This window comes from Chenopodium quinoa, unplaced genomic scaffold (assembly GCF_001683475.1).
Source record: "Chenopodium quinoa cultivar QQ74 unplaced genomic scaffold, ASM168347v1, whole genome shotgun sequence".
Taxonomy (NCBI): domain Eukaryota; kingdom Viridiplantae; phylum Streptophyta; class Magnoliopsida; order Caryophyllales; family Amaranthaceae; genus Chenopodium; species Chenopodium quinoa.
In genome coordinates this window covers 1,023,018-1,043,214 of record NW_018742410.1, presented here as the reverse complement: position 1 = coordinate 1,043,214, position 20,197 = coordinate 1,023,018, and the positions used below count along the sequence as shown (strand labels likewise).

The following is a 20,197-nucleotide window of genomic DNA, read 5'->3' as shown; positions in this document are numbered from 1 at the left end:
GGATAAACAGATTTAATATGGTATGTTAAAATATACCCTCACATTTAGGCTACATAGCCTACATTCCCTTCAACTAAATTTATTTAGTCAAAACTTATTAGACCAAATTAACTCATACTTATACCTAATGTTTACATCTAATTGACATGATCACACCCGATTGACTACCCCTACTTGTTCATCTACATATACAGTTGTGTATTTAGAGACTCATAGGGGAGTCAAAATCATAAAGATCAAGTTGGCCCAAAATCAGATTGGGCCAAGATACTCTAAAAAAACTGAAATCTGTAATCTGGGTAACAAATTGGTAAGAAAGAACGTCATCTATCATGCTTTCGATATCGTCCCTTCCAAACTCATTTCTTCCCCACTCACTCACTCTGTCTTTCTCTCTCTCTTAAATCTTACTTCCCCTGTTTTTGTCCTTTGTAGCTTCAAGGTACTATTTTCTCTCTCCTCTTTCCTTCTTTTTCTCTCACTTTAACTATCTTTGATTTCACTCAGAACATAAAAAGAAAGAAAATGGTTCAGAATTTGTTGATTAATTTTTGTGGGTTTTTCAGATGGCTTCATCAATTGCATCTTCTGCTGCTTCTCTTTCTCTTCAACTTCCTTCTAACAAGGTTTCTTCTTCTTCCCCTTCTTTTTTTTTTTTTTATTACTTTGCGTTTTTTAAATAAAGTTTTGATTTTTTTTTTTTTTTTTTTTTTTTGTTTGATAATCATAATTTTAGGGAAGGGTGAAATTGAGCAGCTGTGATTCCAATGCTTTTATCAAGGGAGATAAGAGAAATGCAGCTTTTAAATTGCAGGTAATTAGTATTCCCAATTTACATTTGATCTTTTTGTTCAATTGGGTTTTACTGATGTTTTACCTGTGATTTGTCATAAAGTTGTAATTTTTATCTGGGTTATATTGTTTTAATGAATATTTGATCTTGAGTGACATTATAATATAATTATAGAATTTGATAGTTTCCTAGGAATTATCGCTTGTATTGAACCATTTTTTATTACTGAATTTGATTTATTCAATTTCTGCAATGTGTATTGAGGTTCATGCCAATTTATGTTGTAATGTTGATCTTACTGCATATTGGGCCTCTTTATCTGAACTTCATGCTAAAAAATTGTTTCTTTGAGTGTAATGATGCTGTTATCAATGGCCAAAGTTCATCGATGATTCTGAACTTTACTATAAACAGTATTCAATTTAATCTTTTAGGCTCAGGGGGCAGAAAATGGGTGGATTGGAGGGTTTCATTGGTTGAACTTCACTATAAACTAGATTTTGATATGCTTATTGTTTTTATGTGTTTGGTCCTCCTATTGCAGTCTTTCAGTCGGGTTAGCATGGTTGCCACCGTCAATGTTTCTCGTTTTGATGGTATATCAATGGCTCCTGCAGACCCTATTTTAGGTGTTTCGGAAGCTTTTAAAGCTGATAAGGATGAAAAGAAGCTCAATCTTGGTGTTGGAGCCTATCGAACCGAAGAACTCCAGCCTTACGTACTGAATGTTGTCAAGAAGGTCAGACTTGGTCTTTGTGTGTTGTATGTACTGAATTCCCTTTTTATGCATTCCTTGAATTAGTGATACTAATTTTTTGGTCTTTTACTGATTACACGCTGATTCGCTATATTTCCTTAAGTCAATGGTGGTTGTAATTTGGTGTCTATTCTTTGTTCCAGTCTACTGCTTACCCTGGATCAAATGTTGCTTAGTTTTTGCATTATTTTGTGTAAATGCTTGAGTCTTAGATGATTTTGTTTGGGATTGCTTTCAGGCGGAGAATCTTATGCTGGAGAGAGGAGAAAACAAGGAGGTATGTTGGATTGTTGAATGGATGTGGAGCTTCCTCATTCATACTTTTCTCATCATGTGCTTACGTCCTGTTGATTTCTCTGTGCAGTATCTGCCAATTGAAGGATTGGCTGCGTTTAACAAAGTGACTGCAGAATTGTTGTTTGGAGCTGACAATGCTGTTCTGAAAGAACAAAGAGTATGTATGCTGAAAAGGCAACTAATCTCTCTTTCATTACCTGCTGTAGATAATCTCATAGATTTGCCCTTTTATTTGGGGGTTAAGGGGATGTTTTGATTTTATTTTAGTTCTTAAAAAGATGAAATAGGATACCTTGTCTATTATTTGAAATGTAACTGGACTTGTTTTCTTTTCTAGGTTGCAACTGTCCAAAGTCTTTCAGGAACTGGCTCTCTTCGCCTTGCAGCAGCACTCATTGAACGATATTTCCCTGGGGCAAAAGTGTTGATATCATCTCCAACATGGGGTATGTATCTTTAGTTCTTCACTCCTTATCCAGTCAGAATGTCTTGATTAACTCATATTCTGCATGCATATAATGACCTAGACTGAAGTTTCTTTATGGTGCAGGCAACCACAAAAATATTTTCAATGATGCCAAAATTCCATGGTCTGAGTACAGATACTATGATCCTAAAACAGTTGGTTTGGATTTTGAGGGGATGATAGCGGATATTAAGGTAAGGTGGAGATGTGCTATGTGACAATTGCAATTTATTATTAAAGAATCGTCATCTTGTTCATGTTTACTCATTACTGCTACCCTCTACGTTAGTGGGATAGCTTGCCACGAATTATCGGCTTCTCTGATCCCACCTTTCACAAGCCTTTTAGAAGTTTTAGGTTGAATTCAGTTCATACACTTACAACATAAGTGGCATTTTTGTTACCCTTGGGATATATACTTTGCTGTTTTGTCCCATGGAACATTAATACTCCCAGTCTCCTACTACAAATTTGTTTTCTAGAATATGAGCTCAATTGTGATACTTTCAGATATTGATATTGAGTTTATGTGACTTTCTTATTTGTCTTGTTTGGTGTGGAAAAAGAGGCTGATGAGGGGCAAACTTAATTGTGGATAAATTCTCTTAAATTTATTTTAGGTAATCAAACATGTTTTGTAGTTGAAATGTATCAAGCGTTCCAACTCTAGATAAAAGGGAGACTATGATGTCTCGAATGAGGCTCCTTGCCTAGGCAAGGTGGAGGGGTCAAATATATGCAGTCTACCCCTGCTAATAGAAAGAAGATTATTTCCTCAGACAACCCTTCATTGGAATGCTTTTATGTTCTGCAACTTCAAGCTAGATAAGGAGTTAGGAAAAAATATACTACATTCATCTTTATTTTTTCTAATATGGAGTATTGGTATTACCTTAGTTGAAAATTGTTTATGATGACTCTTTCTGCTCATTAGAGATGGACTCTATAAGCTGAAACACTTTTATATTGGTGACTTTTATATACTTCTTAGGCTTGCTTGACACTTGAAGATTTGAGTTTGGATGTGGAATTCCATTAGAAAGTAATCTTTTCCAGATTCTCTTATTTATCTGGATTTTTTTTTATTTAACTACGGAGTACTAAGATTCTTATGGTTTCAGGCAGCTCCTGAAGGATCATTTATTTTACTCCATGGCTGTGCACACAACCCCACTGGCATTGATCCAACTCCTGAACAATGGGAAAAAATTGCTGATGTCATTCAGGAAAAGAGCCATATTCCATTCTTTGATGTTGCTTATCAGGTATTTCTCTTCAATGTTCAACAACTTCTATCAATTATGTTCATTCATCAGCACAAGCATCTACATTGATGAAGTGTAAAGTTTCAAGCAGTCATAAATATTTTGATATGCCTGATTTCTGAAGTGCCATGCTGACAAAGTATTGGAAAGTCACTGACCAGAACCTAATATTATCAAAACCAGACAAAGGTCGTTTTTTGTGTGATCTTTTCTTTATAAGGATGAGAAACCTGAATTAGGAGACCTTTTGAGGTAATATTCTTGTATGACTAAACCCACGTCCTTCAATACAGGGAACAATTATTGTATATCTACTCTTTGGAAGCCAGTCAGCCTCTCCATTTTCCTCCCTCTTTTAGAGTATGCTTGACTTGAAAATACTGTCATCCTTACTACATGTCATAGTGTTTTTTTTTTCCATCATTAATAAAGCTGCTCGCCGTGAACAAGAGAACATCTCCAACTATCTCCTACTATAAGTCTTTACCAATGAGTAGCTCTGTATAGTCTCTTAAAGCACCATCCTTGACCGATAAAGAGGAATAGACTCCCATACTGTAGGATTCTGAACAAATCAAATCTTCTTAGAGTTTCTAATGATAAAGCTAGCAGGTTCTTGATGATTGATCAACAACCACTGTTAGGTTCTGTAGAGGATATTTCAACACAAGCAAAGCAAAGTGGCAAAGGATGGAGATATAAGGAGATTTTGGCTTTGTTTAAAGTCAAAGTAAAGCAAAGAAAAGTGACATGGGATAATTGCATGTCTGCATGAACGCTCACGTCCGTGCAAGGTGATTTCAGAGTAGCATACTACTTAACTAGGTCGTATGCGACACATCTGTGTGAGTCTTGATTATTGGTTTCAATAGGTTTGATCCCACAGCCTCACTAGGTCAAGTCTTGCTTGGTAAATGTGTATGCTTATTTAAGGCATTGAAGGAAGCCTGCCTTCCCCCCCCCCCCCCTCCTTTTTTCAGCGCCCTGCGCTGTATGGAACTTTCAACGCTACTCCTAGTTAATCACTTGGTACTCTGTGTTGTAGGGTTTTGCAAGTGGTAGCCTTGACAAAGATGCATCATCTATGAGGATGTTTGCTGCTCGTGGTATGGAATTACTGGTTGCTCAATCTTACAGTAAAAATCTTGGTCTTTACTCGGAAAGAATTGGTGCAATCAATGTTGTCTGCTCATCAGCAGATGCTGCTGCAAGGTAAAAACATGTTCTTGCATCTTACTTCAATTTTTCAATTCTCAGCTTCCACAAAATCATGCTTTGTTGGATTAAGCATTCTGATCACAGAAACCAAAACTTATGCTTGATGAGCTTGAAGCTCTGATAATTTCCGTTTTACCATTATTTTCTGCAATTTATATATCTTACTTGGTGACCTGAGACTGTAAATTTATTTTGACTTTAGTGACCTAAGACTATCACCGTCCAAATTCCCTTTACATTATGACATGACATTCAAGATTCCTGGTGTGAAATTAGGAGTTACGTGGGACATGTCATACTTCAAGGCACCAAAATGGAAATTTTCCAACAAAGAAAACTTGTTTTGTGTCTAGTTTAATTTAATTTTACTAAAAGAGTGGGTGTGTTCATTCAGGGTAAAGAGCCAATTGAAAAGGATTGCACGACCTATGTACTCAAATCCTCCTGTTCATGGGGCTAGGATTGTTGCTGACGTTGTGGGCAATCCAGAACTTTTCAATGAATGGAAAGAAGAGATGGAAATGATGGCTGGTAGGATAAAGAGTGTAAGGCAGAAGTTGTACGACAATATCACTTCAAAAGATAAGAGTGGGAAGGATTGGTCATTTATTCTTAAACAGATAGGCATGTTCTCATTCACTGGCCTAAACAAAACTCAGGTAATTTCCTTTCCAGGCTGTAGTATTATTTAGATTTGTCAAATTAGCATCTATCTGCAAATGTACCATTACTCATTTCATCCACTTGTTTTTACCAGAGTGATAATATGACGGATAAGTGGCATATATACATGACAAAGGATGGGAGAATATCACTGGCTGGTTTATCCGCAGCCAAATGTGAGTATCTTGCTGATGCCATCATAGACTCATACTACAATGTTAGTTAAAAGATAAATATACACTAAACACATGAAGGCTAGGAAAACACCTTCAAATTTTTGGTGAGTGTATCTTGACTGCGAGAATTTGTAATAATGTACACTATGTGCACTGTTATTAGTTTTGTTTGGAGGGTTATATTTGTAACAATTATCTCTTACTTTGAAAACTCTATTTTTATAAACATTTTCTGTATATGTACTACTTGATGATCATTGCCCAAATTTCTCACTCTGAAACTTTCCACAATGCCACCCACTGCGCCATCACCACCCATCGGTGTGCGCAATGGTCATTATACACTTAGTTGTTGCCACTTGCCAGCTTTCTTTGCAAGTCTTTCAAGAAGTCATTATAGTCTCCCGAGTTTAATTTACAACTAAAATGAGTTATAAACGAGGATTAATTAGTGAAATAAGGTTTTGTTTGGTAAATTAAAGACAAAAAATTGATAATTTTCATAAAATGATGAATCAATTTTATTTCTTTTTTAGTGGACAAATATGATCAAGGAAAAATTAAGTCGGAAAACTTACAAATATACAATAGAAAATTAATCATTTGTACACAATTCTCACATGGTTCTAAACTTGAGGGAAATTTCTGTATGAAACAGGTATGGCTTTACAGCCATAAGCTATAATAGTAGTTGGCTTAGCATTAGTCAAAATTGTTGATTGAGTTGATCTTTAATAATTACTCGTATTAGGTACCCGACACTATGGCCTTTTCTTTTCTTTATTCTAATGAAGTCATTTTCAAGTACCAATGTGATTAACGTCCATTGTAATTAACTTTAATGCATCATGTTCCTTGAATATTTATCTTCATTCAATTTGTAAGCTGATATCATCGGCCCTCAATAGCACGTAGCTAACAAACAGGTCGTGTGAATTAGGTTTAATTCAAGTCACATATGGGACTAATCTGTATCACATCGAGAAAATCAAGTTATCTATATTCAGATACATTTAAGGTTTGGATCCGCCTTTATTGAGTTGGGTTAATTTAAAGTGTATGAAGATACAATCTATGAATTTCAAGATGTAGGCCAACTAAGTAATTACATGAGCAGAACATGTATAATATACTGCATTTTTCTATTCACAGATGCAACAGATTCATCTTTATATGTGTGTCAATTTACAAAATCTGAATTTAACAATGACTTAGATAAAAAGAGAGATGTCGGGTAACTCAAACGAAACGAAGAGAAGGAGAAAAACTTGATGATGTAGGAATATAAGCAGGAGAGGTCTGACAATAGCGCAGTTCAAAATTGTGAGGCAAATGTAGAAGTTTTTTAACCTCCTAAGCTGTCTGCTGCTCCATACATGTTTCAGAGGCCCTTGTATTAGTGCGCTGGTTAATTCTTAGAGTACCTCCAAGTTCAGCTGGAACAAGCGGAACAAGTGAATGCATAACATCGATAATCAATGGGCGGTAACTTGGTTCTGGCTGCACGCATAAGACAGCCACAGCAGCCACCTATAAAATTGCAGGAGAAACTGTTTTCTTAGCAAGTTTAAGCATGGATCTTTAGGGACAGACTAATTGTCCCTGCCCATTATTTGTCAACTAGTCAAGCATAACATTATCAGTTTCCCCTAAGTACTCATGGTTGATTATTATTGTACGAAGTATCTTTCAAAGTTTCTTCACTGAAATCATATAATAGACATATAACCAACTATTACAAAGGCTATTTGGTTCACTTTTTATCCTTAATTTTGACTGTGACCTACACTTAATAAGTACGGATCGAAATACTTTTCTTAAAGGGCCTACAATATATAATGAAGTAAAGGGAAGTGTGAAAATTTACTTGGTACAAATGCTTAGGATCCATGGTGTCTCTGATAACGGGATCCACGATGTTTGGAAGCTTTGATCTGTCAGTCAATTGAGGCATGGCCTGCAATAGATTGAACTTCACACTCAAAAACCTTATCACTCAATATATTGGCACGCATTAGAGCACATTATACATACCCATGTCACAATGGATTGGCATTGAGACGGTGAAAGTTTTTCTACAGGCTTTCTCCCAAGGAGAAGCTCTAAAAGCACCACTCCAAATGCATAAACATCACTTTTATCAGTCAATTTACCTGGAAACATACAAAAAAACCCTTAATTAATCATATATTCAATAACAAACTGCTAAGATTATCACTTGTCAGTCAAACTGTCAGACAATTAGAGTAAACAAAGTTTGGTCTTTAACATTGGCATTGTTCTTTTCACCAAAAATCACCTTATGATTTATTATAACTTATCCTATGCTAAACTTTAGTGGTAAAATAAACTTGGTGAAAGGAACAAAACCAAAACCTGGCAAACTGATTCCTATAATGCTTACACACTAAGTGATTCTTTTTTAACCAAGCGCAACCTAGGCCACAAATATCATTTGAATTTGAAAAGTATGATTCCTTCGTAACTCCAGTATTCTAGCCAGAGAATTCAACATAGAGGTCTAGAATATTCTGGTTTCTAAAGTTTCTGTGTTCCTGACAATTAATATAGTGGACCGAGTAATCTCAGTCCAGCAAGAATATGGCGGCAAAGAGATCAGCTAATAAACCATGTAAATGTTTTTTGTAAGAACAGATTACATAGCATTATTGACCCACCTGCTATTCAGCAGCATAACATGTGCACCCATATGCAATTGAAATTAAATATAAATCACTAAAGTACTATTCATATACACCTACTTAGATCATATTATTCTAAGAGTTTATAAAACAAAGCAACTAAACAACCCGACAAAGCCATTAAAATGCATCTCTAATTCTCGATGAAAGAAATATACTGTTAGACAAAAGCTAAGCAGCCAGATTAGAGAATTTACAGTTTACTATGCATGCTGAGCAGGCTTAGTTGACTTACCATCTAAAAGGTACTCAGGTGCCACATACCCTAAGGTGCCTGAGAGCTTGATATTGTTCTTGATATGAGGTCCATTGGTGATGGCGAAACCAAAATCCGAAAGCTAGCAAAGATCGAGTAAATGGGGTGAGGTCGGATAAAGCAACATCAGTGAATCATTAAAATGCTTAGAAGTTCAAAGTAGCGATAATTTAATACTCAATTGATGATATAATAATCAATAAACAAAAATAAGGTATTAACCTTGGCATTAAGCCCGGCATCCAGAAGGATATTAGATGATTTCAGATCTCTATGAATGACTGGAGGGTTACAGTGCTCATGTAGATATTCTAGCCCTCTGATCAAGACATACAAATTTGTCGTCATGCGATTAAAAAAACCAAAGTTTAACACAAGTGAATGTATCTATATTGTTTTAAAATGTCACCTTGCAATATCAAGAGCAATCTTCATTCGGATATGCCAAGTTAAAGCAGATCCTCGAGAAACACCTAGAGCATTGATCAAATACAAATATTAGGATCTCCATCCTTTCATTCTATAATACTTTTAGTTTTGACAGTTGAAATTATACTATCTCATATAGTCATATGACTGATATGAATTATCACAATGCCACTCAGACTCTGCATTTCACCTCAAGAGGATGCTTGGATCCTTGACAATCTAACAAGTTCCCACTTCATTCTGGACCAAAAACATGGAAATGTTTCATAGAACAGCCAAGTCTGATACTAGATTTACAGACTGACAGTACACATACCCTTGCTAGACATGAGTACCTAAGTCCGAGTACCACAACATATGAGAGTGTTCTGAAATATTACCGTGCAACTGAGTTTCTAGGGATCCATTTTCCATAAGTTCATACACAAGAAATCTTGTATCACCATGTATGCAACAGCCCAAAAGAGTTATGATATTCTGATGCCGAATTTTACTTAACAACGCAATCTCATTCTGCACTTGAGTAATTGCAACCCAACATCGGAATATACAATTAGAACAATTGCAAATTCATCATCTTAAACAGAAAATGCAAGCTTAGAAACAACAAATTGATAGTACCTCGAATTCCTTTTCGGCTTCTTGAACACCCACATTGATTTTCTTCACAGCAACATAACAATCACCATCAAGCTTAGCTTTATACACACATCCAAAACCACCCACACCCAATACATTATTTTCGTCGAAATTGCCGGTGGCAGCCTCTAGCATCTTATAGTCCATGTTAGAGACACACCCTCCTAATTTGCTACTCATTTTCAATGAATTCAAGCTACCCATTGATTGATTGAACGAAAATCGATTGACAAAATCTTCATTATTTGAATCCCACCAATGTAAACAACATACACAAGAATAACCGTCAGTCCATATTTATAAAAAATAAGAAGATCTTGCCATAAAAGGTAAATTTGTAGTCCAAAAAAACCAAATTTACCTGATTTTCTGTCATGCTTCTTTCTGGGTTTATTGCCATAATTCCTCTTATAAAAAATCCACAAACAAAACAAAGATAACATAACCACACCAACTGAAGCACTAGCAACAATTAGGGCTACTTTCAGTCTAGTATTTGTATTCATTTTTGTGTTTCCACCACCCACGTCAATTCCTGTTCATCAAATCAAATAAATTAACATCCAAAATAATTAAATTGCAATTAAAGAATATATATCCAACATATATTGCAAAATTTGGATCAAAAATTGCTAAATTAGATTTCACAATTATATAAATAAAAACAGATGATTTATGAGAGCTACATGGGAGCAAGAAAGATAATGTTAATTATCACCTACATTAATTTGAAGATAAAATCTTGCAATAATAATATAGTGCAAAAATTAAATTTAATGTTATGGGTCATAACTGTTCTAGGGGTTTTTTTTTTTTTTTGAATTTTTGAAGTGGCCCCCTCAAAATTAAAGACAATTAAATTGTAATTAAACTCAAATCAGTACTAATGATGGGAAAAGGAGAGAACTTTAAGTACATTACCTGGAGAAAATTCCGCCAATGAAGGTGAAATTGGAGAACTTAGAGGTGAAAACAGGGGAGATGAAACAGGGGAAATTTTTCTTGCTTCAATGTATGAATTTTGATGTTGGAGAAAAGCAAACAATAAAATAATAACAATTTTGCTCATATTTTGTCCCCTTTATCAAAAAATTCCAAAATTTTTGCAAATGTTGTTTCTCACAAAATAATTAAAAGAATGAAGAAGACATAAACAAGAAGTAGTTAGAAATTGCCCTGGTTTTTGGTTTAATGGAGCTTGTTATCTTCACTTCACATTTTTCTTGCTTTCACTCTCACTCTCTTCTGTCTCTCTCTCATTCCTATAAAACCATAGCCTTGAAAAAATAAAATATAAAAATAATTTTTAAAAAAATAAAAATAAAAGTGGTAGCAGTTTTTTTTTTTTTTTTTTTTTTTGGTTGGTTGAAAGTATGCAAGTCATGGATATTTTACATAGTCTGTCTCTGTCAATAGTGAGCTTTTTGATTTGCTTTTTGTCATAAGGTAATTTTAATTTTAGCATTCTCATTTCTACTTCTTCAACATTGATTACTGCTCCTACTAAAACAACAACAACAACAGAGTTTTAATTCCAAAATCCAAAATAATTAAGTACAACAACAACAAAGTTTTAAATGGAATTAATTCCAAGATCCAAAGTGATTTGGGGCTTATAACTAGGGATGAGCATGGGTCGGGTATCCGTACTGTTAACACTATCGGTTCGGGTATCCGATAATCAATAACACTAAAAATGATATCAATTACCCGAACTAATAAGTTCAGGTACCTGAATTTCAGGTGCCCGAATTTTTGAATCGATTATCGGGTACCCAATATGATATTGAATAATGAAAATTTACTTTATAATATAGTTATTATGATATCATTCAACACTAATCAACAATAATACCACGTGATCATGACCAAATAACTAATAATTACTAATCATTTAAATTATGAAGTGATTACGAAGTAAAGTAAGAGTTTTGATTTTGGATGAATAGATTTAAGAAGGAAAAAAAAAACAAAAAAAATTGCGTATCGGATCGGATCGAGTAACCGTTAATTTTAAAACGATACCCAATAACCATACCTGATAACAAATTATCATATCGAATACCCGAACAGTTATAATTATTGGAACGAGTACTCTAATTTTCGGTTCGGTTACGGTTCGATTTTTCGGATAATTTTGCTCAACCCTACTTATAACAATAACAAAGTTTTAATTTCAACATTTAAAATGATTTGTGCACTACTAACATAAATTGAAATAAATAATTTATTGCAAAAAATATTATAGTCTAATTTTTAATCCAAATTTTTTTATTTCTTCCCACAACTTAAAGCTAAGGTTACACACTCTCTTGTTCAATCACAAAATCCTCTATTATATTGCATTACATATGCTTATTTATATACGGCTTGTTCGGTACTAGCTTCTGAGTAGTTTTAAGTGGTTTGACCAAGTTAAATCACTACTTAAGAAAAGAAAAATTTGAGCAGTTGACAATGTTTTATATGTTAACTGTTAGTCAATAGTTAGTTACCGAACACTCATATTTTAATTATGTATCTTCACAACTAATAGCTACCTCCACAGCTAATCATTATTACAACAATTAATAGCTACCTCCACAACTATATTTTGCTAAACACGCCCATGATTACACTCTTAAATTATACCTAAAACTAAAATTATTTTGCTTTGATAAGTGAACAAACTAAATTGGAACAAAAAGATTACACATACAGTTATTAAAAAAAAAAATAAAAAATTAAAAAATAAAAATAAAATTGATATCAAACAAAAAAAAGTAGGCAGACACAACTCCATATATATATCCAAGGCATCAATCTTGTTGCAAATAATGTTCGGTAATTTTTCAGCTTAATTTAAGTGAAAACTTCCACAACCGTGCTAAATAAGAACTCTTTGCCTTTGTAGTACATACTTGTATCTTGTGTGTTCCTATTATTATATTTTTTTTATAATTTACTTGTTTCGTTTAAAGTGTAAGCTATGATTTGCTGAGCTCTTAAATTGGTGCATAATTAGCGATTAGCATAATACAACCATGTGGGTAGTTGCTTATATTGGATACTTCCAAAGGAAGTAGTTTTCTCTTTTTATTCAACTTTTAATTATTTATGGGAAGGCAGCCTCTTTTTTTTAACATTGTTCCCCCCTTCTTTTTCTTTCTTTATTTAGGTGATGTGCTTATATTGCTGTGGTCACTGGTCGGGTTCCTTTTCCAAAACACAAAAAGCTTTGGAAAGATATGCAAACTCTATTTCAAATTAAAGAATACGGAGTTCTCTACTAATGATAATGAAACGTGGAATTTTATGATAAGCAACTTCTAGGCACTGTACTCTTGTATAACCTGATAACTCACTATATTTTAAATTAGTTGTTACGGCTTGTGTGATTGTCTCATTTGAGTTGTAAAATACTTTTGGTAGGATCTTGGCTCTCCAGTTATGTTAATAAAAATCAATAATTTAGAAAACGAACAAATTTGTGAAATGAATAATAAACATCAACCATTTGGAAATTAAGCAAACATGGAATTATTGATTGGTGAAAGTGGAAAGAAACACTGCACATTGGTATATGATTATGATAAATATATAAAGACCCATTATTTAACTCATTCGTGAAAAAACTTAAATAAGCATGAGCAAATGAGCAATGCTAATAATCTAAATTAAATCTCCAATACATTCACATGTAGCAAATTAGGGGCTAAGCTAGACAAGTAGGCAAGCGTGTTATAAATTGTTGATTAAGAAAAAAAAAACTATGCAATTCTCCTTTTATGCTTTTTTTTTTTTAAAAAAAAAAAAAATAGAATATTTCTATGCTTTAAAATGGTTACTAAGCTATCAACATTGTTTACAATAATATCATTTGATCAATTATTAATTTAATGATTCATAGTGAAAATCATTTAAGTCATTAACACAACCAATCTTCCCAATTTCTTTTTATAGGATTGAATTGAATGAATCTTGAAACATAACATGATAATTGAAAAGACCCAATAACACAATAATTTGCATTCTATTTTATATTATACACACCAATAAATTTGAATCAAATGTCCAAATCAAACCTTACTCAAAAACTGAAATAACATGTGGATATCATATATACTACTCGTTCTATTGCCTTAGACTAATTACATTTGTGCTCCAGCTAGATAAGCTCCATTCGGAAATTTATTAGGTAAGGTAGATAGCTAAGTGGGGTCCACTGTCTTACTGATGTGAATCTTTGTGTGATCCAGTGATCACAAACTCGACACGTCAGATCATAACATATTATCTAGGTCGTCATGCATGCATGTATAAATGACGTCCACCTTTTTCTTTCGACTTTTTTTTTATTTTATTTTTTAAAAAATTTGTTACAAAAATTGATTTATCGATTATTATTAGAGTCGTTATTAATTGGCAATAATAAGTGGGTGTAAATTTCTCTAAGAAGCGTATTTATTTGTCCCATATGAAAATAGTACGACATTTTCTCACTTGATATGAGCATACGTGAGTGCATGACCTAAGATTATATTTGTATGTCTAGGTTAAAGTGGAAATTGGAATTGACCGAGGAGCTCATTAATATGAAAAGCATAACAAGGTTTGAGTGATGCTTAGAACTTTTCTTTTAAATACATAAAGTTAATTACCCCGACCCGTTGTTCAAATCTAAAATATTAGAGTTGCATTGACTATATATATTCTTTTAATTAAGTCTAGAGTCACGGTAGAGTTTATTACTTATTGTCTACTAGACTTAATTAATGTCTTATTCGTACCCTATTTGTTAAATTGTATCCTTTTCGAATAACACATTTGAGCATCCCATGTTGATAAAGGAAGAGTTCGAGAGTTAATTTCTTGGCTTATATTATTGCCATTTATATGATTTGGCCAGAATGGAACCTCCATTAGCTTTATGCGATGAAGTGGCCGAATTCACTTTTGATAATGGTTAGTGTGGCCCAGGTCCATGATTAACACGATTACAATTTTGCCCAATACAATGACAAATTTAGCATACCACACCGCACTTCACACATTACACAAGGGCCAAGTCCAAGTCACGCGGGCTGTACGTAGTGCTTATAGCAAACAAGTCCAGGGCACCTTTTTCCTTTCTTTGTGGGCTATTAATTTAAGTAGAATTGGCGTGAGGGATTGATTAAGTGCATATGGTTGGGACGATTCACGATTGTATGATGACTCCCGTGCGTGTCCCACGATTTCTATAAGACTGTAATTAAACTGGAAAGACTCCAAATAAGACCACCCCAACTAATAATCCAATTTGAATGTACATATAGTAAAACAATTACGAGTACATACTATTTGCAGCTATATATTTCATCATCATATTCATGCCACCGACGAAAAACCACCAAGTCTACAATCAACATCAAAAGTTTTTATCCAAAAGAAAAAAGCAATCTAACTTTCTTTTTCTTCTTTGTGATTAAACCCTTTATTTGTGATTAGACAGCTTAAATTAACGCATTGATGTAATTTGTAGGGACATCTTCCACTATCTTTTTCTTCTTCTTTTTTGTACGTAAAAGAAAATTTTGTCTACTTGCAACAAAGTACTCCTAGCCACTATATGTGAACAGTATAAAATTATTAATCCCTCCCTTTTTTTCATATTGATTTTGTACATTTATCCATGCATATATATTGATCATTAATCTCGAGTTACATATTATATTACTCCACTTAGCAGTATAAAAAAATTGACTTATTGAGATCATCAATAATCAAGATCACAAATAAATATACTTTTTGTTATTATATTAAATACGATTTATAAGTAGAACATTTTATAGTTGCAAGTCTCCAAGCAAGAACATCAAAAAGAATGGAGGGAGTATATAGTGAATTGGCAATTCATGATCTTCCGAAAATATCCAATCCAATTTTAATTAAATCAAATCAAAATTAACTAAACACAAATACAAAATGCAAAAAATAATGCTAGAATTAATCAAAAAAAATTCATCATTTAAGTTTATATTAACACAATTGTTCAAATGAATACATGCTCTGTTTACCTTATCTTTTATTTATTTCATGATAAATAAGTTCGAAGAAACTCTAATAAGATTAATTTAGGAAAAATAAATTTTAACAAGAATTGACAAGGGCTAAGTATAGAGTTTTGAAATTTCTAAAAAGATGGTTAAAAACCGAATGAAATGTTAAAGAGTTATTGTTTCAGACTTGCAGAAGCCCAAAGAGTCTATGGGCCTTGTTAATGAATTAAAATAGATTTATTTTAAGGACCATTTATATGGGCCGAAGATTAAAATTAGGTCCAAATAGAAAAGAAGATTAGCAATTTGTCAATGACCTGTTGACAAACCAAGTCAATCCGCGTTTTATTTCCGAGTCAACAAGTTTAAATAGTCCAATAATGAAACTTTTCTAGGACAACAAAGACGACATTCTTAGAATGAATACAGAATTATTGAATAATTTTTTGGTCAGATAATTAATTAATATGGAGAATCAATTACACAAGACTTCGTCAACCCACTAAACTAGCTATATTCGCCAAAAAAAAAAAAAAAAAAAAAAAGGTATTCTGTTCAAAGGATGATCCACTTTGTAATTGAAAAAAATGATAAGTTATACATGTTTTGTTTACTTGAAAATAATGATCATGTTGATAGCATAATTTGAAACCCAGTTACTATATTCAAGTATAAGGTCTACAGGTTCTTTTTATTGATGGTTGTAGAAACTAGGTGGCCTGGTTTAGTCTAACTTAGCTTGTTAATACACAAAAAATAAGATGAGTTGGGCTATTAACTCTAGATAAACTCATCGACTGAGATTGTCTAACTCCATAGAGATAAATAAACTGGAAATTCTATCAGAAAAAACCATTTATAACATTTTTTTTTGTTGGGAATAACCTTATAAAAATATTTTGACCACTAAAAACCTGATTATAAAATTTTTTTATTCAAGACGACTTGAGGTCACTTTCCGGCATTGACTGGTCTTTTCCGACGTTGACCTCCCATGTGCAGGTCACGTGACTTTAATTTTTACTAATCCCACCCTTTTCTTCTAATTTCCCCTCCCTAATTTCCCTCTTAACTCGTTTCCCCCCTTTTCCTTTTAATCTCCCCCCATCTTCTCTCTCCTCTCTTCAAAAACGAGGTAATTAATCTGCTTCAACTAGATCTCTACCATGGTGTCACCTCTGGTTTGCAAGATTAATCAATGAAGAAGCAAATTGAATTAAATTGACACCCACCCTAAGCAGTAAGTTACTTAATTGTTTCTATTTAAAGGTTGTTTCTTTCCTTTTTTGGGTTTTTTTTTTGCTGAACACTACTGTAATTTCTCTGCCATGGCTAAGAAGAACGCGAAGAAGGAGGCGAGGAAGGTAGTTGCGTCTTGTTCGAATTGAAGAAGCTAAGGGGGACCAATTACAGAGTGACATATAAACCCAAATATGTTTTTTTTCTCAATTTTTTTGGAAATGCGCAAATCTGATTAAAAAATTGTTTATGTTAGGATTTGTTGATTAATTAATTGAAGTAAAATATTGTCTTTTTGGGAACCATAAACTCAGAAAATTTGTGTGTTTTGTTTGGTGTGTTAAGTATATAATAATTCCTTTTTTACATGTGTTGTTGTTGAATCTGAATTTAGTATTGGTATGTTGTTAATTGAATCAGGTTTAATATAGAGATAACGTGTTTAATCCTTGGTATAAATTAATGGAGGCCATTAATATTAGTTGTACTACGGTGGGGATTTTGTAACAAAGAACAAACACACTTCATATGAAAGGGGAACTCTGATTATTATGGGGTTTCACTTCATCCAAATTAAATGTAGATAAGTGTGCTATTTTGAGTTTGCCTACTGGATACAAAATGAGTTATGGTATGATGAAGTGGGAGAAATATGGTTTAGGAAGCATGGGTGTAGTCTGTTCAATGGGAGGAAGCAGATAAAGAGTGATGTGGAGATTACCGAGTTTCTACAGTCACCAGAAAAGGATGGGTGGTACCACCTATACTTGGTCTAAAAAGAATAAGAGGCTTATAACACATTAGCTTATGGACCAGGGGGGTGTATACAGATTCTGAAACTGATATTAGATAATCTAGTGACTTGGCTGAGAGTGGGATCAAGGGTGGTGAGTCAGCTAGCACTTCAAATATGGCCCATAAAAGCCCTAGGTCTGAAGAAAACACCCTTATAATTGTCTCAAGTGATCCATCAAACACAGCCTCCCTCACCAACTTCCCACCTAACTTTCAAGCATTCAACCCTCAAACACAAATTCACTCTCAAAACAGACCTCTTTCATAAGCAACAACTGCTCTGTTATAGGGGGTGTAAGGCAGAAGCTGCCAATAGTTCCTACCCAAAAAAAACTTTACAGCAAAAAGAGGTTGAGGAAATAGAAAATAAGAGTGCAAGAGGTGTAGTGCAACCTGTAGAGGAGAATCAGCAAGTCCATGAGATTGCTGAACATGTTGAGAAACCTGTAAAGGAAGATGAGTTAGTGGATGGAGAGGATAGATTTGAGAGTGAGGATGATCTTTATTTAACTGATGAGGATTATGATGATAAAGATGATGATGATTTGTTCCAGAAGTATGTTGACCTTGACATAACAGAGAGAGTGACTAGGAGCTTAGGTGTTCTGACTGTACATCATGATAATGAGGCAGATGATGAGGATGGTAATGCAAATGGTATAGAGTTGGAAGATGATGTGGTGTTGGATGGTAGTGATGATGAGGTGGTAAGCTTGATAGGATCAGATGATGAGGGTCCTGACTATCCAGTGTTTAATCCAGAAATTGATTTTAGGGAAGGATCGTTCTGAGTAAAGGCTTGAAGTTCCCGTCCAATTCAATATTTAGGAAAGCTCTTAGACACCATGCAATTGAAAATGGATATGACTATTATAATTTGCATAATAATAGGAGTAGGGTCACTATGTTTTGTGCAAAAAGATGTAGTTGTCCTTGGAAAAGGACTAGGATTTTAGAGTGTAAGTGTAAAGATATGAGGAAGTGCAGATTCAAGGTGTATTGTTGTAAGTTGAAAGATGAGGGGACATGGCAGTTTAAGAGTCTAAGATTGAGGCACATATGCAGCCATCAAATTCATAATACCAAGCTATCATCACAGTAGCTGGCTGAAAGATATGTTGAGGATTGGAGGGATGATCCTTCCATGAAACTTTAAGCTTTTATCAAGAGAGCAAGAAGAGAGATTGGGGTTGAAATAGTGTACTACATGGCATTTATACTAGAGCTAAGGTATTCAAGATGATACTTGGAGATGCAAACTTAGAATACAGTAAAGTATGGGATTATGCAGCAACAATCATAAAGTATAACCTAGGCTCTACGACAAAGGTGAAGGTGACAGGGATTGAGAATCCACCACCTCTTTTTCAAAGGTTGTACATATGCTTACAGGCATGCAAGGAGAGTTTCATGGCAGGGTGCAGACCTATTCTTGGTGTAGATGGAGCACACTTAAGAGGACCCTACCCTGGTATCTTACTGACAGCAATAGGAAAAAATGGAAACCAGAACATGGGTAATAGTGGAGACTGTAAACTCAGAGACCTGGACCTGGTTCTTAGGCTTGTTGAAAGAAGACCTTGCTTCAGTTGCAGATTCAATTACATGGGTACATGAGAAAGAGGATCTGACTTACATGTCAGATAGGCAAAAGGTAGTTTCTATTCAGATGTTGTTGAGTTGATTTGTATTTCATGGCTTGCAAATTTATGTTCTGTAAATTAAATTGATATCAATTTCAGGGTTTGATTGATGCATTCAAGACAATTATGCTCAATGTAGACACAAGATACTGTTGCAGACACATTTGGACCAACTTTAAATGCAAATTTCCAGGTGTGGTGTACAAAGAATATTTCGGGAAGGCTGCAAGGTCAGTGATATGCAATTGCAATTTATATACTTTTACACATATGTTCTGTATTTGCTAATTTTAGTGCTTGAGTACCTATATAACGAAGTATGCTTATATAATGCAGCATTATTTCAACACACATATGACAGCAATCAGGAATTGAATGAGGATGCCTTTAAGGGCTTAACTGAAATCCCAGCACAACACTGGTCCAAATATGCTTTTACTTCTGCAAGTAAATCTGGTATGCTCCTTAATAATTGTTGTGAGAGTTTTTTCAATTGCAAGTAAAGGGGAAGGGTGATGTTTCTGATGGTGCTCCAAGACAGAAAAAATCAGTTGCAACAAAACCTGGATAAAGGAAGAAGAAAGATGCAACTCAGTCTTAGCATATTCAAGCATCACAGACTTCAACATCTGCAATTGGACATCCACCCCTAACACAGTCTCAAGAACAACCTACTCAAATTAGCAATCCACGATTTGAAGGCCACTTACTCTGTATTTTGCTAAATAAATTTGTTTAAGTCTGTTTGTTGTTGAACTAAGTACTTTTGTGAACTAAGTCCTTGTTTGTAAGGCAATGCTTATATTTAGCACTTATAATGTAGTGCTTATTTTCTGTGA

General features: G+C 34.0%; 2 protein-coding genes and 1 long non-coding RNA gene across 3 annotated transcripts; 2 read left to right on the top strand and 1 right to left on the bottom strand.

Annotated features, from left to right (window-relative positions):
* Positions 1 to 268: 268 nt before the first annotated feature.
* LOC110705751 (aspartate aminotransferase, chloroplastic-like) lies at positions 269 to 5,908 on the top strand. The gene is made up of 12 exons (XM_021883675.1): positions 269 to 442; positions 567 to 626; positions 737 to 814; positions 1,338 to 1,532; positions 1,789 to 1,827; positions 1,915 to 2,004; positions 2,185 to 2,293; positions 2,398 to 2,507; positions 3,435 to 3,578; positions 4,624 to 4,790; positions 5,191 to 5,455; positions 5,554 to 5,908. Exons 2-12 carry the CDS (start codon positions 567 to 569, stop codon positions 5,683 to 5,685), a joined length of 1,389 nt encoding a protein of 462 aa, XP_021739367.1. The 5' UTR covers positions 269 to 442; the 3' UTR covers positions 5,686 to 5,908.
* A 735-nt stretch (positions 5,909 to 6,643) lies between these two features.
* Positions 6,644 to 11,194, bottom strand: LOC110705732 (probable receptor-like protein kinase At1g80640). The gene is made up of 10 exons (XM_021883654.1): positions 10,583 to 11,194; positions 10,023 to 10,196; positions 9,644 to 9,897; positions 9,403 to 9,535; positions 9,003 to 9,066; positions 8,816 to 8,912; positions 8,573 to 8,675; positions 7,670 to 7,788; positions 7,503 to 7,592; positions 6,644 to 7,165 (listed from the first exon to the last, which is right to left on the bottom strand). Exons 1-10 carry the CDS (start codon positions 10,728 to 10,730, stop codon positions 6,989 to 6,991), a joined length of 1,359 nt encoding a protein of 452 aa, XP_021739346.1. The 5' UTR covers positions 10,731 to 11,194; the 3' UTR covers positions 6,644 to 6,988.
* A 5,389-nt stretch (positions 11,195 to 16,583) lies between these two features.
* LOC110705727 lies at positions 16,584 to 20,197 on the top strand. The gene is made up of 4 exons (XR_002508120.1): positions 16,584 to 16,921; positions 17,022 to 19,369; positions 19,458 to 19,588; positions 19,695 to 20,197. It is a non-coding gene; the product is annotated as an uncharacterized LOC110705727 (long non-coding RNA).